This window comes from Sprattus sprattus, assembly GCF_963457725.1.
Source record: "Sprattus sprattus genome assembly, chromosome: 1".
NCBI lineage: Eukaryota > Metazoa > Chordata > Actinopteri > Clupeiformes > Clupeidae > Sprattus > Sprattus sprattus.
The window spans coordinates 68469537-68495260 of NC_137920.1; the positions used below are offsets into that span (position 1 = coordinate 68469537).

Below are 25724 nucleotides of genomic sequence, written 5' to 3' on the forward strand. Positions count from 1 at the left end.
CACACTACTGTTACAAAGTATGATGATTTGCCAGTTCATGATATAAATGTATTGTTGGTTCAACACAATTTTGTAGGCACAACCATCAGTGTTTTGGTCAAATTGGCATATTTGATGATAATTCTAGCATATGAAGATCTTCTTTCTTTGTTAGACTGGTCATTTATTTTCGTTCATAAATTGCTACATATTAAGTTGTTGTAGGTTGACAGATGTTAAAAAATGGGAATTTTCGTCTTGTGCTATATTTCACGCATTCCAAAATCCTTGCCTACAGGCTCCAAAAAGACACGCCACACATTGTTACCACAAACATAAGACCCGTCTCTAAAAATACTTCCGCATAGGATGCTCTTGTGTTTGCTTGCTCATGGGTCCTCTTGCCTCCCTTCTTGTCCCTCGTCTTCTCTGATATCCTTCATAACGTTACACTTCGAACCATTTCCTGGGCAAGAGCTGAAGGACCGAGGAGCGAGGACAGAGGAAGCATGCAAATAGTGGTATGGGATGTACCTATGGAAGCCAGTAGATCCCTAACACCGGAAGTAAGACAAAAGTTTCAGGAGTTAGGTTTGTAGTTCAAGAACCTCCGCTAGAACAGTTCGGAATCGGAAGATTTCAGCATCAAATTCGGATTTTACTCATATGATTGTGGATTTTACTTCTGTTTTACTATGGGTCTTCCAACACTGGAATTCAGCGATTCTTTTTTGGACAGTCCAGACTTTCGAGAACGTTTAAAATGTCACGAAATTGAACTGGATCGGACGAACAAATTTATTAAGGAACTTATCAAAGATGGTAACATGCTTATCAGCGCACTGAAGAGTAAGTAACAAAAAAAGCAGTTCGTGGAAGGGTTGGTTATTCAAAGTAACGTTATTAGGGTTACAATACAGAATACTGTTCATTGAGGCTACTATATAGGCTACCGTGATTTTGTTGGTGGACTCTCGGTTGCTTTCACCATCATTTAATCCGGTTGATTTGGATTGCCGACCTCCGTGAAATTGTTCTGAATACCTGTACATGTAGCCTAGGCCTAGTCTGGATCATCATATTTAACAGATCACTGCACGGTAATACATTGTACTTCAGGACACAATCATGGAATAGAAGGTGTTTTCTGACTCCCTTTTATGGAGAATAGGCACCACGATTCTTTTTTTTGTTGTTCATTTTAATATCCTTAAGACAAACAAGCATCTCCTCAAACTACTTTGTTCCTTTGTAGAGAAAATGATTAAACAATGTTTTGAAAATGTTTTGTATTTTAAATTGAATTAGAAATAATAATGCTCTTTGATGTTTCTGTCCCTTTGTTATCTGTAATGTGAATCACATAAACTAGGGTAGACAGTATTGTCATACATAGACAATAGACATTACAGTAGCTTAGCTCACCCTATAGACTTGCCCTGGCAAAATCACAGTAGCCTTTAGACGCAGCAATGAGTTGTCTACACACCATGGCAACATGGCATGTGGTCAAGCATTAACCCACCCAACAAAAGGCAAGAGAGACACTGCAAATTGCGTCACACATTAGTAGGCTGATTGATATCCCACAACCACAACCTTGGCCCAAAGATGATAAATAATTGTTTGATGAAGCAAATTATGCTCTGGGGCTGGGCGGTGGGACAATTTAACTTCATGAAAATACCTCACAGGTCTTAACAAATAGGTAACATATACGATGATACCGTCTTCTACAGTACTGTAGTCTTATAGTAATCATGAGCATACATTTGCAGAAAGGAATGAACACAATTTATCTTCTCTTCACATGAATCCTAGGAACTTTCATGTGTAAAAGTGTGTTGTGTTTATTTGTATGACTTTAACTGTGCCAAAATGTTTGTAAATCAAGAAATCAAAACAAAAGTAATTACTAGTAATTACTATATAATACACAATTCAATACATCAGAGCTGCAAAATCCTACTTGAGATTGAGGCTCCTTGAAGAAGTCCAGGTCTCTGTGGTTCTGGTTTAACAGTTTCAACTTTCTCGTGTGCAACCTCCATTTTTATGCAATAATACCACAACACATTGCATGAACACATTTCCCACTCAAAACCAAATTAATAATGAAAGGGCAGAAGCATTTTGACTCCTCCAGAGTTGTGCTATGCATTTTAGCAACATGAATATCAACTGCACTTAGCAGTATATGTATAATCTATTGTATCAGATGTTTGAGACTGATATATAAGATATAGATCTCAAGAGATGCAGGGAAACAAGTCAATAAGCCCTCTTCAATGCCTGGTTTGATTGGATTTTGCGTAGGTATTGTGATCATTGTTTTGATGGACATTGAAAAAAATGTCACAACATTTTCAGGCATTGCTAAGGCCTACTACACCTAAAATGAACTCACAAACACGATTATGTGTGTATCGCTAAGCTACATCTAATCGGTATACCACAGGGATATACATCTAATCGGTATATCACAGCTTAGATTTTTCTAGTGTATATTTGTATATCTGACTGATTCAGATACATAGCACTGGCCAAGTGAACACCAAGTTGATAAATACTGTAGCTAGTAGCTATAGTACTAGCTTCTGTAGTCTCCTAAACTCCTCTCTGTACTTTCTGATTCTTCAGTCTTTGGCATGTGACATTTGACGAGGCTCATAACTGCTTATAAGAACTTGTGACTCATATTAATTGGGTAGACATCAAATCAGTCATGCCTTTTTTTTATAGGTTTGTCTGCAGCTGTGCTGAAGTTCTCTCAGTCACTACAAGACTTCCAGTTTGAGTGCATCGGCGATGCAGAGACGGATGATGAAATTAATATAGGTAAGTTCACAGAAGTATATCTGATGAGTTCAATCACCTGATGGCCTTGATATACCAGTGGCAAAACATTTGCTTCAGAGTGCCTGTTCATCATCCATTCTAGAGTAACAAGCATTGTACATACCAAACAGCTACTTGGCTTGGTTGGTGTGCTCAGTAGATCTCATGAAGATTTGTACCAGGCATACATGCCATCAGCTTTTAACAGATGCTTTCTTAAATAGCAATATCATTTTGTGTTCACATATAGGCCTAGGCCTATTTATGTTCTATTTATTCCTGCTGCCTCCCATGAAGAATTTCAAATCGTGAAACTGAAGGATTTGCGTTATAATCACTGTTTAAAACATAAGACTAATGTAATTTACCTGATTATACCGAAACATTGAAGAAACAAGTATGCAATCTAGCATTCTAGATACCTCTTTTACTTAAAAGAATGTTGTAAATTGTAAACAATGTAAACTAATCCAAATGCAGGGTATGTTTTCTTTAACTGTAGCCTCATAAAGAACAACCAAAATAGGAAGGTGATATGAAAAGTTTGTGAGGACATATTGGGTTGCAGGTTAGTGATGCTGCCAGCAGTGAGTAAACTACAGTGGTAAGCGTTCTCAGTGTTCCTCGTGTCTGTCCTGTATTATTGGTGATGCAGTTGTGCAATCGCGGATAGTTTTTTCTGAACAACAATTATCACTGTAAGCTTTAGATTTGGTGACAGGTTAAATTACATGAAGCGCATGGCTAATTTGCGGGGGCTATAGAATTCCCATTAAGCTCCACCTCCCCCACCCCCAATATCCCTAGTGATGCCTGTGATGAAGGCCCTCATGTCATGATGTCGCCTGTGGTATGCATTGGGGCAGGTTTGAATAGCTCTTTAGCCCTCATATGACATCCGCAACAGGTTAAGATGGCAAACCTCCTCAGACAGTTCAGTCTGGTATCAGTTCCCTGACGGCTTTCTATAACTACATTCAGTCTGTCAGGGTTCATCTTAAGAGGAACGCTACCATTTAGTCAGTACAGAGATTTGATGCACAACGCTCCTAGCTAGACTTTGAGGGGTTTTGCTGAAAATTCTTTCTGAAACTCTTAATTGATAAGAGCACAATTCATCTTCTAGATTTCTGAAAAGCGATCACCAGGAGTGGTTGATCCAGTTCTTTTCAACATAATTCTAAACTATACTCATTTGCTATGCCCTAACCAACATTACTTCCTATGGTTGATGTTCAGGCCATAATGAGCTCAAAGAACATGAAATATGTGGTCTGGACATGGCAGGTCCCCCCCCCCATCAGAAATAATCTTTCTCAGAGGAAACTCACTGTGATGGAATCAATGCATATGGCAAGATTGGAGTGTCTAGTCCTTGCAACTAGCCTATTTTACTACCCTAACTTCTCTGCCCAATGCTTGCTTTGGCAATCAGTGAACCTGCGAAATACCTGAAAAACGCTCTTGGGTAAAATGACACCATTCCAAACAGGGGTCAAAACCCCGCAGGGCTCAGACCTGGACATACCATAGCTACTAGTATTACGACTGAAATGGCAAATGGAGTGAGCTGGCTCAACACACAAACAAACTTAAAACTGGACATTGTGCTAGAGCTGATAGCATCTTCCCCCTCTTGAATTCTCCAAAAAGAAAGTCATGTTGATGCACTATGACTGGCTTCATGGTGACATACTTTCTCTCGAGAAGAAATAGGAAAACATGATAATTGCAGCAACTTGAGAGCTGTTTCACACTTCTGTGTCTAAGAAATGGATAATTTCTCTGATCCTCTGATGTGGATTAGCTGCACTTTTCCTTGTGATTTCTGAGCAGGGTTATTAGCTCCAACCACACAAGAGATGGAAAGAATGTTTACTTGCCGTACTCCACATTCATACCAGACTGCTCTAAGGAGTTCATTCCGCTGTGCCTGATCAGTAATGGCGGACCTTATCTACATCTGATCTTACAACAGGCAGCGGTGCATCTCATAGCTGCAGATAAACCAACAGCCTCTTCTCAATTCTGACTGAAGGCTCAGAAACCTTAGCAGTCAAAGAAGAGGAAGTACTTCTGCTAGATCCCTTCAGCATTACTACTAAACAAGATAATAAACCCCAGGCAGTGTGACTTTATGCCCAACTCAACTCTTAACCAGTGACAGATCGGGCACCTCTTACTGCCATGTTGCAGGTGGCCTGTAACCGCATCCTCAGCTTCTTGACATGTACTGAAGGGAACCAACCCTTATTCTTGGTGGACACACCTTACTGGCCCCAGCACTGCACTGAGCCCAGCCAGGGACAGAGGAGTCAGACCTGGCAGCTGGTTTGAGTTTAAATAAAAAAATATTTGGCCGAAGAGTTGTTAAATGTGGTTTATTTGCAACACAAAGAAAGTGTTTAAAGAAGGTTTGATTACCTCACATTTAAAAAAAAAAGTAAATGCAGTGAAAGGGTTTTGATTCTCTATGTCATTAAATTATTATATTATATAACGTTATTGATACCTTGAGGTGGACCTCCTGAAGATCTACTGCAGAAGCTAAAGAGCCTCTGTAAGTTACTGCAAGCTTTTTATGACTAGAAAAGGTTTTGCCAGTTGCTGACTTCTCAAGGCTAATTGTAGTTAAAACTAGCTATAGCAGCGGAGCTGTTTTATCCAACAGGTTCATTTTATTTGACATAGCACTTTCTTGGTATTTTTCCAGCTTTTGATGCCCTGAGAAATGCAAAATGCACTTGAATTATCAATTTGGAATAAACCAAATATGGTATAAGCTAACTACTGTGTAGCCATAGCAATGCCATTCACAATGGAAGGGTGCTTTAACAATTATGTTAACCAAAAGCAAGGACAATTCTTATGTCAGTCCAGGAAAGTATTGTGTCAGACGGTCCCCACTAGTCCTTTGGGCAGACAATTATATTTTTACGTCACAAACAAGTGTTAATTTAGACCCCCGCATCAGTTAGGTCGGTTGAATTTTACCTTACAAAACAACTGGGGGATTATGGTTTTGTAGAACTATACATCACTATTAACGTCAGATACAATTTGTGAGTGATACTGACGTCTCGGCTGAGTCATGTCAAGGCACTCTGTTGGAGGATCAGGAAGTAAATGAATGCATAGTTCAGAGAAATCATTTAACCAGTTCTCTCATGACACGCAGGACAGATAAATGGTTAACTTAATGCACACCATTGGGCATGTGCTGGGATTTTCATACCATCTTTGGTTTACTGCCCATAATAGAGGAACTACAGTATACCATGGATTTCCCTATAGATTGTAGCATGTATCTCCTTATGTATACATCGGTATGACAGCAAAAAGAAAAAAAGTCCAGAGGAACAAATTCTCCATTCAAATGTCAAAGAATGTGTTTTAAGAGTCTGTGCTTGTCAATGACTATGTGTGGCTGAGCTGGAGAGGCTGACTGATGCAACAGTTTCAACTCCATCGGAGGCAGGAGCTCTATTCATCGGTATTTGTGTATATTAATAGACTACACAACCAAGATCTTGGAACTTTACCAGAGCTTTAAAAGAAGAGACACAGGATGAGTCTGGGGACAGCTCGGGACAAAGTGTTGATATGAAATATGAGATGCTTGTTATCCTGTCAGTGACTACTCTATCTAGGAGGTCTACTTTGCCAGGTCTTCTGTTTTTTAGCATACCTAGAGCCTGCATTAATGGAGCATTGGTATAGATGAGGAGGCCATTCTTAGAACCACCTTAAAGTACGGTGTATTAGTGTGGCATGTTTGAATTTAAATCAACGTTCTGCACGTTTCACCATACATTTACCCACCTAATGGGTTTTCACCATTTCCTTAGTTTTTGTCAGCAAACTGTCTGTCTTTGGGCTAAAAAACCTCAGATGTTGCAACGTGAAAATCATTGAATTGTAAAATAGTTACTACCCCTAGTTTGTGTAAGTCTGTGGTAGACGTCTTCTGTCTGGGTTTAATGACAGTGGTATAGCCTATTATGAAAAGGACAAACCATATCCTGTTTCTGACAGTGGAGTCTGGAGTGCAATGAACATGAGTAAGGATGATCTCTCTGTGTGGTTGATTAGGGATGGGCATTTCAAGCAAGTTTGATAACCACTGGGAACTATTTGACTACTTTTTGACTATTCAAACACCCCTTAAACACATAAAGAGAAAGAGAGACACATTTTATACTTTGCCGGGAAGAGTTTGCACTACAACTCATTTTCGTCAATGTTTTTGAAGGAGTTCCACACAGAACCTTTTGATGGCTGTAGTAGTATTGTGCTTTGCATGTTTCTCCTGTTTGTACAGTATCATCTAATCTCACAGCGCCACACACATTTCTGGCAGTAATGCATTCTTCTTCTTTTGTTGTTTAATATTTTAATTTTTAGCATTTATTTACTATTAGAATATTCCAAAATCATGACCCATCCCTGCTTTATCCAGTATTTCAGTGGAAGAATATGATCTTTATTATCTTGGGTTGAAGGAGTAGTTTAAGTGCGTGAACCGGGTGTAGCTGAGAATGACTAAGTGAAGGCTCAGACCTCTTGGTCTTTATTTTGATATGGTTGTTCTGTCTTTCACAGCTGTCCACTTTTCCAGTCTTGCCTCATCTCCACTCACCACAGAAAAACCCAGGACATTGACCTTTTTGTCGTACCACTATTATCCAATGTCTTTCCACAACAATAATGTCTTTTTACTGACAGACACCAGCTCATGCTTCGGGATACAATTGTAATTTGTCACAAGGCTTGAGGAAAGCTGACAATTGTAAGGGTCATTGTGGCATGCTTTGCTGTTCAGGCCATTTGGCTAGAGTAGTGGTGTAAGTCTCTTTTGGTTTGATATCTGCCACAGGAACTGCACAAGTCAACAACAGATCATGTTGTGTTGATAGTGCATATGCAAACGCAGTGTTTGGATTTGATGGCTTGTCAATATATACTTCAACTTTGTGACTTAAACTCTGCGCTATAAGCTATGTGTTTGTAAATATTTCCAAATCTAGCTCTTAGAAACTAAGATAGTGCTCTCTCTTGCTGCCGAAAAGTTTCCCAAAAGATACAGAACTACTGCTACTTCAAAGCATTTTTAAGGCCTTTTTCCAGTTCTCACCTCAGTCTTTCTCCCCTTCTCTCTCTCTCTCTCGCTCTATCTCTCAAGGAAGCTTGTGTTACTGGTTGTAGATGTACTTTTTTTAAAGGTATTTGACAAAAGCCCTGTGTGAGTGTTCACATTACTCCAGAGGACATAAGGCTTTTTTTCCCTGTTGATCCCAAGGACAGCTAATCATGATCCAACAGTGGTTGTTTACTCAGAGTACTTCAGTAATAGATTGTGTGTTGTTTGTTCTGTTAGTTCCCCAAGGGAGTCACTGTGAAATGCTCTAGCTGGATTATGACCTCAGCTCATCAGGTCCTTATCTCTCCTCATCATCGGACAGGAAAGTGCTCCCTCTCTCGCGGAGAGAGACGTTGGTGTAGCTTAACATGCATCAACTGCGCAAAATAGACACAATAAAATGCAGGTGATGCCCACAAATAGTTCCAGGGACTAAATTGTGTCGTTTAGTCCAGACTCAGGAAACGTGGAAACTAACAGGGTTTTTATGAAACACGATGCCAGTGTTGAATAAACCATATTATTAATGCCATATGTGCGGTGGAAATGCTTGATGGAAATCATTTTAGTTTATATCATTTATCATTTAATTGTATACTGATGGGCATACATCATTCTGACATTTTTCAGAATGTCAGAGGTGTAGCCTTACTTTCTGATCTTCTGACTGCACTCTGATTGAATGGTACCAAGTCTGTTAAATTCAGTTTTTTCAGTGGAAGGGCAAACATAGAATAAAAGAACAGTAGTTATAACGATAATAATTTCCCCTCATTCCCTTTTTGTTGCAGCTCAGTCATTCAAGGAATTTTCTCGACTACTTACAACAGTTGAGGAAGAGAGAAGAAGACTTGTAAGTTTTTTATTTCACAAGAGCATGGAAAAATGACATTAGTGACAAGGTCCTTATAATAAATGATACATAACTAATTGGTGTACCGGTATATTAGGTTGTGTGTCTAGTATAAGGATATGGAATGATTGTCCAAGTATTGAATACACATGGTTGTAGGATACACTTGATCAGAGAGGTGCAGGGCCATCACATCAGCTTTGAAGAGCCACACACTGCACTGACATCTTTGCATGGTACTGAGGAAATATTTATATTGTGTTATATTGTATTATCTTTGTTTCAAAACTGAAGAAATATTTATATTGTGTTATATTTGTTTCCAAATATTTATATTGTGTTATATTTGTTTCCAATATTTGTGTTCAACACATCCCCCAACACCCACAATGTCTCAAGGGAACCTTCTTTTTTTGTTTTAAGTCATTTCCAGAGGTTGTTCCATGACCAAATGACAGTAATGTTAAAAGAGGATTAAATAAAACTGCTTTTGCGTACCGCAGACTTCCACCTTCATAATTACCCTCCAAACTGTCTCCAAACTTTGCTGATCGTTGCAATTTGGTGAGATTCATTAATCTCATAAAAGCACAAAAAATTGTTAGGTGGTGTTTTTGCGTCTGTTGTCATATTTTCCCTTTAAGAGCAGAACGGAGCTAGATGTGCATTGGCAGAAATTTGTTTAGTTGTGATTCTGGACTGAGGGACTATGTTGTCTGTAGTTCACCACAGGTAGACTGTTATAGTGAGAGTATGTACTGTGTTCACCCAAAAAATATTAAAATAATGTTAAAATTTTGTTGAAATGATTTACAGTGCATAGGATTGATGACTAATTGAACAATGCTGAGCATGATAATAAAGATTGTGACATCGTCAATCAGTTCTGCATTTGACTAAACCAAAATGCTTTCTGGTAAGGGTGACTCCTGTTACGTCAGGCAGTAGTTAGGAGACCTGCCATTTCGACCACCATTTCCTTGCATTTTGGTATGGCTCTTCATTAGGTTGCACAATACAGACATTGTTTCAGGCAAACTGCCAAAGTGACTTAGTTGTAGTGGGAGGCATTTTCCCACATGATGGATAGGCTGATCACAGAACAGTTTTGTCATTGGCTGAAAAGGGCCATGGGAAGTCTTATCTGTAGCAGTGAGAGAGACCCTTAAGTAAACATGGATCCTGTCTGCAGAAAGAAATGAGGATATCCTGTGGTGTCTGCATTCACTGTGTCAGAGGTGCTGGCAGACAGAAGTCTAGCACGTTCAAAAGCATTTGAGGGGAAAATACCTGAAGGTCTTGAGGTTTATATATAAGACGTAGTAATTCACAAAAGACGTAGTAAATCTCAAACACATATCATCAAAAATAAGATCACTAATCTCTCAAGGTCCATAAATTTGGACCTGTTTGCAGACGGCCAAATTTTAAGTGCGTTTTGAGAGGAAGTCAGAACGCGTTATGGCCTTCAACAGGGGCTGTACTTGGCAGAGGGTTACTGGAGCACTGAGGAGCATGTGGAACTTATTTTCAGCTATTCTCTAGTGAGACGACAGGTCGGTGACTTTGTGCCTGGGAAAGTATATAAAAGGAACTTGTAGTAATTTGTGTGTTTTTCAAATTGGAACAGCCAATCCTAATGTTACTAATTATAGAGCATTATATTATTTTACAGTAAATAAAAGGCGCATTGAAAAGACATGTTTGGTTCACTTATCCCCATATGTAGTCCTACGTCAACTAATGTTTTTTTTATCATGGAATTGAGAATTTCACAGACATATTCTATTTTCATCTCAGTAACTGATAGGTAAATTGCTCAGCTTGTGCCAAGAGATAGCCTAAGTGGATAGATTTAACAATTTGAATGATATCTTTCTATCCCTGAATTTAGATACAGAATGCAGACGATGTCCTGATCACACCACTGGAGAAGTTCCGCAAAGAGCAAATTGGAGCTGCCAAAGTAAGTTCTAGGTGCAACCAGACTGTGCTTTGGTGGGCCAGGACTGGTCTCTGAGTTCACCTTGACATGATTTACTTCCTCAGATGTTCTATTTAATCCCTCAGGTGAGCTAGGACTGGCAGACTCTGCTTTCCCTAGTGTTTCATCAGCCTTGCGTTGTGCACATTCCTTTAGCTCTTGTTAAATGTGGCGAGTGCTGGTCAAACATTAGCTGTCTTGAGTGCAGGACGCGTAGGCGCTGATGACCGCGGCGGCGGAGGGCTGGGAATTCTGATGGCTTGTCGAGCTTGACCCCTGCAGGCGCTGCTGCCGTGTACCCAGGGATCAGCCAGATGAGCTCAGCACAAAGCCATCCAGAGCAGAAAACACCCTGCCTTATTTGGGCGTTCTGGCCCTCTGCTTTTTCACCCTCTGCTGAGATGGAGCTCCGGTTAGACGTAGCCTGCTGTGGCTAACGGGAAAAGATCAGCTTTCATGAGGCCAAGCTCACACATGCGTGGACCCACAATGCCCCCCCCCCACCTTCACTCCTTCTCTTCTCCCTCCACCCCCACACGCCCCTCCTCTTTCTCAGACTCATTCAAACACACACACACACACACACACACACACACACACACACACACACACACACACACACACACACACACACACACACACACTCAAACACACCACCCTTCCCCCAACCATATCTCTTTTTTTTACTCTTTCAGTCTTTCTTACTTTTTCTCCCATTAATAAGTAAACATTAATATTGTGACCCTGGGCTGTGGACCCTTGGCAAAGTGTGTCCAATAGGACGTGTTTTCTTTTGGTACTTGCTAAGTCATTAGTCTGCTGTTGAGGTTAAGTGGCCATGAAAGGATCATGGGAAAGGTTCTGCTAATGTCAGGAAGACAAAACAAACATCTTGTATCTGGTTTCATTTGCAATCTCAGGGAGGAAATATTTCTCTGCCGGAGGTCTATGAGTTCATGAAGCTGCAGTCTCTATGAAAGGTAGTAGCTAGTAATACTGATTAAGAAGGGGAATACAAAACTGTTCAGATTTCCTTTTTCTGTTATTTATGGTTTGGCTTATGTGACTCTAATTAGTATTCTGTTTTGTAAATGTTTGCATTCTAACCCCCATGCAGTTTACTTCTATGTATTTTCACAGTCAGATTTACGTCTGCTATATAGACCTTAAGCAGACATCTTCATAGTTGTGTCGTCACATCAAGATTAGAATAGACAAATAGAAAACATCCCAGCTCTGGAAAATGTTAACAAGGGATTTTTACAATGTTTGTTTATAAATCTTACATAAAGATTAATGTTTGTGGAGAACGGTTATCTCTATAATTACAGAAGAGGAAATACCAGCGATTGTCAACATTTTTTTTTTCTCCCTGAAGGAAGGAAAGAAGAAGTTTGACAAGGAAACTGAGAAATATTACACAGTTTTGGAAAAGCACTTGAATTTGTCCTCCAAGAAAAAAGAGGCATTCTTACAAGAGGTAATAGCTTTGTTTTAGTTTTAAGCTTTCAGAGCTTCAGACGGTCAAACAACGTATTTGATTGATGTCCTAATATTCACTTGATTTATAGGCCGATACCCAGATCAGCAAGGAGAGACAAGTCTTCTTCGATGCTTCCTTGGAATATGTTTTCAAAATCCAGGAAGTGCAGGAAAGAAAGAAATTTGAATTTGTTGAACCAGTAAGTTAACTTATTACAATGTAAAATAATGACTTAATACTTATTACTGTATATCACTTATTCTAAACTACTATTGGGGTGACTACTGGATCAGATCCTGGCAAAACAACAAAATGTTCACCTAACCAGAGACTGGATAAAGTAAATAAAATGTTTGACCAGTTCATGTGTGGTAGTGGGAAATACAAAACACGTCAGAGTTATTGTAACTCCAAAGGGATCAATAAAACATTTCCCAGACTGTATCTGAAGTAGACTACTGAGTCATGAATATATTAATAGTACAGACGTTAAGGCCTGTGTTGTATTTTAGCCAGGAGTGATGTACTCCAGAAGCAAGGGGTCTGAGGTGGATCTCTATTTTAATCTTTTACAGATTTAGAAGGTGGTTGAAAGCAATTTAAATCCTAATGGCACCATTAAGGTCTTTACCACCAAGCTCAATCAGCACACATCAGAACAAGGGCTGCCAGTTCTAAATCAGCATTTCCCAAGGTCTGCCTTAGACACGACTCTGTAGCTGCTGTAGAAAATCATTGATGTGCACAGCTGTGATTACAGCTCGGGAGGCCGCCCTGTTGGATGTTTGCACTTCCTAAATATCTTCCAGATACCCCCAATGTACTTCACATTCCTTGTGGGGAATTTGTCTAACCACTACCAATGGGTAGCACTCATATGGATAATGGGTAGGAAGACAGCACACTTACCACACAGTTGGCTGTCTGGTAGGAAGAGCAGTCTGTAGCATTTTTGCCAGTTGCATTTGGAGACCACTTAAGAAAGCCATGACTGTGAACGAGTTAATTTAAGACAGAAACCCCAGGGTTCCGATCCCTAGTCTTTACGATAGGTGCCTTGGGATATTTTACTATCACAGCCCGTCGCAACCTTGGTTTTATGGCTTTTCTAAAAGATGGCACGCAATTATGGTGAAGTGTCCCAGTCACTGCACTGAGGCACCGGGGCCGCTGCAGGCTGAGTGCACTCTACTGGCCCCAACAGTATTGGCCACAACTTATATTTCAGCAGCAACCTTACCTCTCCCAGGAAGTCTTCCAAAACGAAATGGCTGAAAGACATTCAAACTCAGTGGAGAGAGGAGAGAGAGTGGGAGTATGCTCAGTGGAGAGAGGAGAGAGAGGGAGTACGCTCAGTGGAGAGAGGAGAGAGAGGGAGTACGCTCAGTTGACCTCCAGACTATAATTCAGTTGCACTATTTCACCCAGAGGGGAAATAGCAGTTGTTGAAACAGAACCTTTTATTATTTTCCAGCCGTTTGGTTGGAATATTAGAGCCGTTATTTGATCAGCCTCTCATCCAGTTGCCACTGCCTTTGTTATTACAGACTGATTTAGTGATTTGTGTTTAGTTTTTGAACCTTTTTCTCACTCAAAATGAAACCCGGTTCTCCATTCTCACCCTGTGCGTCATAGCCCATTAGTACTGGGTGTTAGTGGGGCATGAGGCTCCAAGCACTAGCATGTTAATGATGATCATGGTGGTCACGCTTCCCTGATACATTTTCTGTCCCCACAGCTCCTGGCATTCCTCCAAGGTCTCTTCACCTTTTACCACGAGGGCTATGAACTGGCCCATGAATTTGATCCCTACAAGCAGCAGTTGCAGTTCAATCTGCAGAATGTACGAATATTTTGCCCACCCACTTTGGACAGTATCAGTATTTTAAGAAAGCTCTCTATGCAGCCATGGTCAAAATATATATATATGTGTTTGTTGTGATTCAGGATTTGTATGTTATAGTACATATACTACCTATAGCCTTATAGTGATGCATGGCCTAAGGGATGTGTGCCTTAAAGGGTGTGTTTTGTTACTTGATTATTGTTTCACCATGAAATCAGATGTAGTTGGATGTTATATTGGGTTTTGAGGTATCTTCCCACAAGTAAGCCTTCAGGCCGGCTGCTCATATCAGTAAGTCATCACACGTTGTGCTTGTGTCTTTGAAGACAAGGAACAACTTTGAAAGCACCCGGCAGGAAGTGGAGAAGCTGATGCAGAGGATTCGCTCAGCTGAACAGGATTTCAAAGCCCCTGGCCAGTGGACAATGGAGGGCTTCTTGTATCTTCAGGAAAAAAGTGAGTCCTGTGCCTTTGCCATCTTTTATATTGGCTGAAGCACAACAGGGCAAAGCTGCACTTTGTAGACCATTTCTTTTGCTCTCAGTTGTATCCGGTGATACTGATACCTTTATGGGGCACTTACAGGCAGAGATTAAGTTGCCTGTTTCCTCCTTTTTTCTGCGTTTGCGCGTTGACGTACTATACTTGTATCTCCACCTCTGTTAACAACTTTTGATGTCTCTCAAACACAGGGCCATTGGGTTGTACATGGAGTCGTCACTACTGTACGTATGAGAAGGAGAGCAAGATGTTCACCATGAGCAACTTTGAAATCAAATCAGGAGGCAAACAGGTAGACATATAAAATTAGACAGAAAATTGTACATCACTCTTTTACACATTTCTGAGCCTGTTTCATGGAACCTGTTCAATGACATTAGCGTGAATGCAGTTTAGGTTTTTGTAGTATGTTAAAGTGAGGTGTCTTTGAGTGCATTCATTTTGAAAGAATTCTGGTGGCTGTACTTTTAGTTTCCTTTTATATTTGACATACAGTACTTTCTCAGAGCCTATACTTAAACAGCACTGCATATCAAATCATACTTTTATTTTTTTTCTAATCCTCAAAGAATGGTGTCGTGATGAGCTCACCTGAGATGTTCAAGCTCAAATCATGCATAAGGAGAAGAACTGACTCCATCGACAAACGCTTCTGTCTTGACGTCGAGGTGGTAGAGAGGTTTGTGCTCAGTTCTGTTTTTCCCTCTTCTCACATGAAACAATGCTACTTCATGTGAAAAAAACTTCACTCTGCGTTCTCAAAAGGCAAGCCTAGCCAAAGAAACTCAGTGTGTAGCATTATTGTCTGTTAATGTCTTCAACTGCTAGAATAAACTTAATGTCCTTGAAATAACTGTTTGTCCTCTATCTATCCCTCCCTTTTCTCTTTTGCATTACTCCATTTGAAGAAATAACACATGTCAAGGAATTCTATTCAGTCCTCTTCAGTGTTTCTATAAAGTGCGGTATGTCAGGAGATTCATGCGCACCCTGATTTTGTGCTGCTTGCATGTTGTTGTGTTGCTAACGACCCACAAGCTGCCAGGAAACAGCAACTCTCGTTTTATCAACTAACTGCTTACATTCATTAATTCATGTGGCAAGTATTGCCATGATGACCAGCTAAAACTAGAGGGTTTAACAAGGTTGCCGTTGTACTTGCAAAACTTTACTTGCTTTGGTTAATTTGCTTCTCTCATACTTCCATACTGTGGACTTGTAACGTCAGAATCACTGCATTTTTTTCAGTTTCAAAAAAAAAAACTACTACAGTTCACAGTGATTTTTAAAGCCTAAGGCTTATTAAAAAACACTGTTCACAATGATAGCCATGTTTGCTTCACACAATTGCTTTTCCACAAACCCACACAGATTACAAAAAACTATTGACTACTAGATAATGATGAAAATCATAACTCAGCAAATAAATGGTATTTGACTGGAGTGATAATTAGTTATATGAAATTCGGACCATAATTTAGTACCATGTAGGCTAAATATATATTTTAGTACCTATATATATTTTTATGAAATGGAAGGGAGCTGATGTGTACTATTTGTGTCCTTGGTTTCTTTAGGCATGGGGTGATCACGCTTCAGGCACTGTCTGAATCCAACAGACGCCTGTGGATGGAGGCTATGGATGGGAAAGAGCCGGTATGAAACTTTAGGCATTCTCTAAATGGTTGTTTAAAGTTGTTTGTTATGAAAGATCGTTACACCAAAGTGAGAGCAAAACATGCAGTGAGAACAGAACTGATGAGCACAAAGATTTTGTCAAGGTATGGTATGCATTGTAGCTTTCCTGAGGTTAAGAGAGACACAACAGACAGAGTGAGGCCTTGGGACTGCCAAAAGTGTCGTAGGGATGCATCAGAAAGGTGACAATTTTCTGTCTCAATGTGCAATAGGTTTATAGAATCAGAAAGGTGACGATTGTCTGTCTCGTTGTGAAATAGGTTTATAGAATCAGAAAGGTGACGATTGTCTGTCTCGTTGTGCAATAGGTTTATAGAATCAGAAAGGTGACGATTGTGTGTCTCGTTGTGCAATAGGTTTATAGAATCAGAAAGGTGATGATTGTGTGTCTCGGTGTGCAATAGGTTTATAGAATCAGAAAGGTGATGATTGTGTGTCTCGGTGTGCAATAGGTTTATCTCAACCATTAAAAAGTCCCTCTAGGATCTTGCAAGGTTTGCCATGATTGTTGTGGCTAAAACGGACGGAAATTGCAGGTTATAAATATAAATATAAAATAAATATTGTGAAGTCAATCACATATAATGCAGAAATTCAAAGATTTATTTGAGGAAATATTGCGATTATATTCAGTTTGTAGATTTTAACTCAATGTACATTGCTTTATCTGTAGATATACACCCTGCCAGCTCTTCTGAGCAAGAAAGAAGAAAGTAAGTGTGTGTGTTATTAGTCTTCACTTTTAGAGCTTTCACATTTTTGTCTTGACTCTTTTATTATAATTTTTAATATAAATGGTGAAGCAATATTTAGGCTGTCAATGCGATTTTTAATGCGATTCAATCTAATGATGTAGGATATCATGTGATATGTAATTATGGGTATATATATCTTGGTGTTTTTGCAGCCTTTTTAAACGAGACAGGCTTCAACTTTGTAAAGAATTGTATTTATCTTGTGGAGACAAGAGGTGAGTATTGTTATCTTTTAGTTTTTCATTTGAAAAGGCAAAATATATAGTGCACATAGTCAAGCATTCAGTATTTACATTTACTCATCACTAACATTTTATGTACATTTTGTTTAATTTCAATGACATGAGGTTTGAGCTTACAATGTTTTTCCCCTGAGTGATGAGGGCACCTGTGTAATCTGCAGGCATTAATACTATGGGCCTGTACAGAATAGGAGGAGTGAACTCCAAAGTGCAGCGACTGATGGCCTCAGTATTTGGTAAATAGGTTTCCATCTTCCCTAATTCCAGTGATTTATGCAAACAGTTTTGAGTACTAAATGCTTTGCAGGTAAAATATATTTTTGAAAGGCTTCAAATAGTAGATTCATATTTGTACTTTTTTAGCACCCAAGGCCTCTGTTGATGTGGACCTTGACCCAGATACATGGGACAACAAGACAATCACCAGTGGCCTCAAGAATTACGTCAGGTTCATATGACCAATACTTGTCAGCACTAAAAGAAGCATTTCTTGAGCTTTTTATAGCTACAACTCTTGCCACTTTATTTCAGTACACACTATGTATATGTTACCTCATGATAACAGTGTTCAACATTATTCCACTAGGTGCCTTTCTGAGCCGATCATGACCTACAGACTTCATAAAGATTTCATCCTGGCAGTCAGTGAGTGTTAATCACATGCTTACGATGTCAACACCTGTGGGTGTTGCTTATGATGTCCACACCAGTGAGTGTTCATCACATGCTGACGATGTCACCTATTTCAAACCAATTTTGTCTTTACTCTTTGCAGAGTCTGATGATCAAAACTACAGAGTGCGAGCTGTCCATGCCTTCGTGTATAAACTGCCTGACAAGAACAAAGAGATGCTGGATATTCTGATCAAGCATCTGCTGAAGTAATTTATTTTTTAACTCTGATCTCTTTATCCATAGAAGGTTCCGTAGTAAGTATCAGACTCTGTAGTCTTGTCTTCAGCTGGTTGAAGCAATACATGTTTCCTTTGTCAGGGTTTCCACTCACAGCCAGAAGAACCTGATGACTATCTCAAACCTGGGGGTTATATTTGGCCCGACTCTAATGCGTTCCCAGGAGGAGACCGTAGCCGCCATGATGAACATCAAGTTTCAAAACATAGTCGTGGAGATTCTCATCGAAAACTACGAGAAGGTTAGTGCATATGACATATTATCACAAGAGGATTAGAGGAAAACGAGAGAGCAAAGTACAAAGGGATCATTTCGGGAAAGCTGAGAGACCATGTGTTACGCGTCACGTCTCTCCCTGGCCTGCGCTGAGAAGCCTTGACGCTGTGTTTATGTTGGGCAGATATTCCAGCAGCCCCCGGACCCCAACGTGCCGCTGCCTCAGCCCCAGGCCCGCTCCAGCTCCGGCTCCAGACGCAGCCGAGCCATCTGCCTCTCGTCGGGGCCCAGGAAGTCCAGGGGCCTCTACACGCCAACCCTCTGCCTGGCCGACGCTGACAGTCAGTGCACATCTAAAGCCTATTGTATGCTTGAAGCACGTCAACTTTATAAACAACACTTCATTTTTACATACAAAATTAATACATTTTAACTATGAAATGTGTGAAACAGGCATCAAAGTATGTCAGTAGACTAATTTTACTACATTGTACCTACGTATTTTTTGTGTTTTGTCTCCTCTCCCACGTCTTTCCGGTGTTTTCTCTGCTCTTTTTCGGCGCATTCATCTTCCTGAAGGTGACACGTTCAGCAGCAGTCCCAGCAGCACGCCTAGAGGCAGCATGGAGTCTCTCTCCTCCCACTCGTCCGAGCAGAACAGTCACTCCAAGGCCGGCGGCTCGCCCTCCCGCCCCAAGAGCAAGCCCGCCGCTGCCCTCTGCTGGAGCACCTCCTCGCAGGCCTCCAACGGCCCCAAGAGCCGAACCGGCGCCAGCAGCCCCGACTCCAGCTCCAAGGAGGACACTGCCAAGACGGACGGGGAGGCGGAGGACGCCCTGAGCGTGTCGTCCCTCACGCCGGTGGGCCGGCGCTCCCCGACGCCGGAGGTTCCCCAGCGGCAGCAGACGACTGCTGGGGAGCCCCGAGCCACTCACCGGAGTCTCTCAACTTCCTCCTCCCTCACCTCCCTTCATATCTCAGAGGGTAAGAGGAGCTCAGCCAGTGCACTCACTCCCTGTATGTGAATCATAGGACATGTAAATGAGTTTGCCAATACAAACAGAAGCATCATCATACTTAACGTTTTTTAAAGTTGCTCTGTCTGTCTCGGAAAGTGATGTTACTCAGTGCCACTCACCCCAGCCATATGTACCTCTGTAAGAGAAAGTATGCAACAATTTGACACTTTTTGAAGCATGTTTTTATAGGCAACTTGAGCTGGTATTGTCTTATAACTAGATTCCGTGGTTGTCAGATTGTTAGTTTTCAACCAAAACCCCTTACTGGTGCTTTAAATGTACTTAATAAAGAGCACATGAGAAATAGAGAAATAGATTTGTAGATAAAATAGATGTTTTATACATGTTAAAATGTATATATAAATTAAAAATACATGTTTTTCCTCAATGTCCCTCCTCTCATACAGGCTGTAGAAGCTTTCATGGCTCAGTTCAGAGCCTTGCATCACAGGCCAAGAGAGAGAGCCTGAAATCCATCCCTTTGCCAGACTTACCACCTAAACTGTCAACTGAACACTACCGGCCAGAGAAAGGGGCCAGTAATGGATACCAAAGACCTGGTTCACTGTAAGGACCTACCACATCATATGTTTTGCCTGCTTTACCATTAAGGACATTCTGAGCAAACACCAATTGCTTATGTTTGTACCCATTATGACTGACACAGCACTTTTGTCATCAATACTTGGAGGACAATTGTACGTTAGATTCTTTTTAGCATTCAGCTGGCTCATTCAGTGGCCATGAGGTGCCTTAAAATGCTGAATAACTAGTGTGTTGATGTTTTAACCAAACTTTTTGGCTATTTCAGAGTGGCCTCAAAAGCTTTGCTTTTTGAAAACCCTGCTGACACCAAACCCACCTTGGATGGAAGGTTGAGTGGCTGATGTTATTTTTTTTAAGCACTGTGCACATAGAGATTTACTGCTCAAAACACCTCACTCTATTTGAGAAGAATGCTTTCGGTGTCAACTTTGTACATTTAAAATTAACTCCACAATAAATCTTGCTCAGATAACACATATATCTAAAATCCTTTCATGTCATCTTATCATGTATATGGCTGAATTGTTTGCCTCTGATGACATTTTACAGAGATGCAAAGGCCTTGTATTCCTGTATGGCAGAGCACAGCCATGAACTGAGCTTCCCCCAGGGGGCGATATTCTCCAACGGTATGATATTTCAAATATCCATTGTTCAATGTTTGTCTCAGGAGTGGAACTGAAGCCATATGTTGCCCTTATTGCACTTGGATACTTACTTGTAGAATATTTAAAATATGAATGTTTGGCCTATTTTACCTGACCTACCAACTTATTTGACTTATTTGACCTGAAGCTCAACTAGTAGAGCAACACCAAAACAAAGGGCTCATTACTCAGGAAGAACACTAACTGAAAATGTATATCAGATGACATATGGCAGTGCTTCAGGGGTATCTTTTTACATTGAAATGATTGTAATTTCCCCCCTAAAGGTTCAGCTGCCTCTGCCTCAACACCAATGTATCACCTAGTAGGGGGATTCTGTCCTTTGATGTGTTTTAGTATATTGAGTTTATACACGTTTTAGAGTGAAGATTTTTGCCCTGACATGATAGTATGATATATATTGTGTAAGTCATTTACTTGAGATATTTTGTTTTTCTCTGTGTATTTCACAGTGCACGCCTCAATTGAACCTGGTTGGCTTCAAGCAACTTATGAAGGAAAAACTGGACTAATCCCAGATAATTACGTGGTGTATTTGTAAGAAACAAAAGGAAGCAGATTTTCCATGGTATCCATGGTGTGAGTTGTGTTAAATATAGTAAAATGTTTAACATTTGTGCATAGTCTGTACATAAAACTGAAATATTTGGTCAGCACTCAGTGTTACGTTTCATCGCAGGTACATGTAGGGTAACCAATAATAAACACAGTCTATTATATGTGTTGATGTTACGGATATTACATTTATATACGAAAGAGTGAAATAATAGATTAATAGAAGAGTGTATTATGTTGACAAGTTACATTCCGATGGTACATTAATGTGTCACAGGCCTACTTAGGACCTCACTGTTACGTATAAGCCTCCTGTACACTTTTCTTTCATACTGTGTGTGACTGGAGACAGTAATGCTCTCCCGGCATCCTTCCTCTAACATGTTCAAATTAATATACAGTACACCTGTTTAGGTTACGCATACTGCTTTTTTGTACCAAATTCAGAAGAAATAGTCTACCTTTTTAATAACATTCTACCTGTTTTAAACATACTGCAACACATTTATCTATGGTAATTCATAATTTGGTTGATGTTGTTCTGGTTAGACAGTATTAAACCAGTTACACTGACTGAGAAGCATTTTGTTGTAGTGGCATTGTTCAGTGTTAGTTTGTAATTATTCTAATAATATGGGTTCACATGAACCTTGACATCGTGTTGGCTCTGACAACTAGGTACTGTAATGTTGTTTTGCTTAATTGTAGACGTACAGTATATCATTGTTAATTACTACAATGTAAGCTGTAAGTCTAGTCAAAGGCTCACTGAAATCAAGTAGCTGTTGTACGTGTAGTTTTTCTACTGTATTTTACTGACACTGGTCTATCATTTCATGTATTGTATTATTTAAATTACTTACTGTTGTAATAAATAACTATAGTGCCTTAAACACCAGAGGAAAAGTGGGATGTGGTATTTTTTCAGACAGAATCAGCACAAGCTTCTATTGAAGCCTGTGGCTAGTGCTTGTATTATCTCCAGTAGTGGCAATAGATTAATAATGATTGATGTACAACATAAGCTGTTACACATCTGTGTACCTTAAGTTCTACTGTTTCTACTGGTGCAGTATTTACCCAGAGTATCTTTAGGTACATGACTTCCTAGGTATATAGGCCTACTACCCTCTCTGGTTGCATGATGTATCCTCATAATCCACCATTTCGGTGTTTCAAACACACTTATAAGACACCCTCCCACTACTTTGACTAACACCTATTTCAACCAATGCAAATGCAAAACCTTTGGGTCAACGATTCCTGCCTGTCTACTGATATATTGATGATACTATAGGATCAACATAGTAGGCGTCATATTGTACTGATGATACTAAAGGATCAACAAAGCTTTGAAGACATGTATAGCCTACTATGAAGCCCCTTTTTCAGATCACTCTGAAGGGGAAGGCCGTGACATACACCCCTTCAGACCAACCCCTGCACAGCTAATCATAGATTTGATTGGTTAGACATCCTGTCCCTTTTCTAATAGAATAACATTAGCGAACACTTCAAAATGTATCCTGAAGGGGTAACGGCACACGCACGCAGCTGAGGGACTACGTACGCATATGTTATGTCTTCACACAGGCAGTGTTGGGGAGTAACGAGTTACATGTAATTGCGTTACGTAATTTAATTACAAAATAAATGTAACACTAATACATTACAGTTACTGGAGAGAAATGTGTAATTCAATTACAGTTACTTACGACATTTTTCAAAATTACAATTTGAATTACATCTTAATACTGTCAGCAAAACCTTGCTCAAATGTATATTTAAAAAAAAAAAAACTGTTTCGCATGTTTTTCTGGCTACTGTACAAACACCCCCGTTGTCATTTCCCTCCACAATAGTTTGATCCAAAACTTTCTGTGTCTCTATCACGTCTACAGCGCCATCACGTCTGCTAGTAGGCCTACATGCCTGTGCATGCAGCGATCTGAATTTCAGTTGCTAACAACCTACCAGAAATGTATCACAGAAATCAAAAAGTAATCAAAAAGTAATTAGTTACGTTACTCAGATAAAGTAATTCAAATAGTTACACTACTATTACATTTTTAACAGGGTAACCTGTAACTGTAACGAATTACATTTCTAAAGTAACCTCCCCAACACTGCACACAGGGTGCCCCAATTTAATTGATAGGCAACTGGCAACTGGCAAAACAACTAGAAGGGTCCGCCATGCATGAACTCAAGCAAATTTAATAACGGCCCCCTGTATTGTAATGTTTGATTTGAATGTGTTCTGTTCCTATTGTAATTCATCAAATTATAAAGAATGGACCTGTTTAAAAGGGTTCATTTGAAACGGTCTTGCTAAAGGTGCTTGCTTGTTTAGCCAAAGTTGAGTGCAGGGGGCGACAGCCATTCTAAACAATGGGCTGCAGTTTTTTTCAATATCTGACACCTCACCAATGCTTCCAGAGAGTCTAAACATGACCAGCTTTTTGCAGCACTTAATCCGGTCTATTAAATTAAGCTTGGTACAGCCACTGATGTTAAATTATTTAATATTTATATAATATTTCAGAATGACATGATTTAGGGTGGCTATATGTAATATGAATATGACATTTTATGTTCTATGGAATAACACTGGCCTGTGTGACTGGAACAAAGGCAATGTATTTGCTTTAGCTGATTTAAAATGGCTCAGCCCAGCCAGTATCTCAGACATCTTCTGTCTCTATTCAATTGAACGTTCTAATTTGCAAATTCATTTTTGTGTTGGCAATGTGAAACGGTTTGCTTATTTGCTTACTTGCTTTGTCGGGCCTCTATTATGAGAGGTTTTTATGCTATAAAGCAATTGGCAAGTAGACATTAGCTTGACCCTCTGTTTGCCACCCATACATACTTCCTCTGATCCTATCTCTCAACAATACATTAATTTGTTATCTTTTTTACTTATGCAACACTGTAATTCAGAATGAAACAGAATGATCTGCTTGAATACTATCTAAAACAGTTTTCACCAGTGCAACTGCCTTCATTCATAGTGCGGTGCACACTCAATATAATTGGCTGGGCCTGGATGCCCATTTCTACTGCTGTTTCCTGATTGGTTGAATATGAGAGACGATCTACTTATCCCAGAGCATGTATTTAAATGATGGCTATCAAAAATGTAAAGACAACTACCAATAAGGGTTCTAAAAATGCATGCATTCATTCCTGGAGAACAATGTCCAGTACTGAACGCAATGTCCCTCAGCATTGTTTCGGCACTGTTTACAGCTGAACCTTTTTGAGTAGAGAGGTTAAATCTTTTAGTTCTGCTTAAGTGGGTGGGCACTTTGTTGTGATTAGATTCACTGGTACGATAGTGATGCCTGAGAATGAAATGGTTGAAATAAACCCTTCCAAGTGTGGAGGTTCACTGGCGTCGTTACGTTCACTGCCCTTGTGTAAATAACTAGAGAATAATGTGTATATATTAGGCCCATCTCCTAGGGTTCTATTTTGAGCAAAGAATGCATTTTTCTACGCTAGAGACTAAACAAAATGTTCCAACCCTGGTGAGGCACTACATGATCAGGGTGCTTTCACGACAACCTAGAGAGTTACATGAGGCGAATGCACTTTTAAAAAATGGTTCGGGAGATACCATACATGTGACACTTTGTTAATGTCAAGTAGTAATACTTTTGGAGAGAAATGTATGTCATGCTGTTTTCTGAGTTTAGTGAGGTAATTCTAGGAAAGTGTTTGGGGTGAGTGACCAGCAGGAAGATGTAATGCAATTCAAGAGTTGGAGCGGTTTATAGAGTAACAAATTGAGGAACTAGAAATTGAAGCCAACAAAGCTCTTCGGTAAGGGAGTCTTGGAAGAGGAGCTAAAAATAAAATATGAACAGCTGTAATGGTCATCAGTGTGAAGGCGTACAAGGAATATGATAAAAGAACCAAGACAGTGGCTTCCCATGACCTTCTCTTTGTTTTGACCCTTTGACCTGTTAGCCATGTCATATCCCCATGGAACTGGCCTTGGTACGGACACACACATAAACACGTAACCAACATGGTGCATCATTGCTTACATTTGTTAGTGGTCAGAGCAGAATCCCTCAGAGACAATTTCCCACACTTTACTACACTCAGAGGAATTTTTTTCTCAGCCCACAGGAAATACAGCTTTGCTGGCATTGCAGGCAAACTGATGGGAATTTAAAAGGGATATTTCATCAGTGGGCTTTACTTTCTAACAGTTTATGTGTTCATCACCCTCTAAACACTTTAAAACAACTCAATAATGTTGGATTTTTTTTGTCTGTCATCTTTATAAACTTCTATAACTTATGCCTACTGTTATAGGTCCTGAGAAAATCCAACGTGGGCAGAGTGTTTTGAATTATACACACTGATCATCCAGTACCATAATCGTTTTAGTTGTAAATATCTTTTTTCAGAATCGAGCATCGCAATTAGGCCTACATGTATTGAACGAGACACTTACAGGGTGTTGAAAACAGCT

The 25724-nt window shown here is 39.9% G+C and overlaps 1 protein-coding gene across 1 annotated transcript; it reads left to right on the forward strand.

The window, feature by feature from the left end:
* The first annotated feature begins 549 nt into the window (after positions 1-549).
* On the forward strand, positions 550-22087 carry arhgap42a (Rho GTPase activating protein 42a). Its single transcript, XM_080833325.1, has 24 exons — positions 550-828; positions 2722-2817; positions 8749-8810; positions 10705-10776; positions 12173-12274; positions 12366-12476; positions 14016-14120; positions 14450-14579; positions 14816-14916; positions 15194-15303; positions 16202-16280; positions 16996-17035; positions 17230-17292; positions 17481-17555; positions 17683-17767; positions 17906-17964; positions 18095-18200; positions 18313-18472; positions 18632-18788; positions 19027-19431; positions 19874-20033; positions 20278-20340; positions 20562-20641; positions 21133-22087. The coding sequence occupies exons 1-24, from the start codon at positions 675-677 to the stop codon at positions 21219-21221; spliced, it is 2664 nt and encodes an 887-aa protein (XP_080689451.1). The 5' UTR covers positions 550-674; the 3' UTR covers positions 21222-22087.
* Positions 22088-25724: the final 3637 nt, after the last annotated feature.

Bases quoted from the DNA above. Each gene is read 5' to 3' on its own strand.
- arhgap42a (XM_080833325.1), top strand. From the start codon at position 675: ATGGGTCTTCCAACACTGGAATTCAGCGATTCTTTTTTGGACAGTCCA. The intron at 14,580-14,815 runs GTGAGTCCTGTG...TCTCAAACACAG, and splicing joins CTTGTATCTTCAGGAAAAAA to GGCCATTGGGTTGTACATGG. The intron at 18,473-18,631 runs GTTAGTGCATAT...TATGTTGGGCAG, and splicing joins TCATCGAAAACTACGAGAAG to ATATTCCAGCAGCCCCCGGA.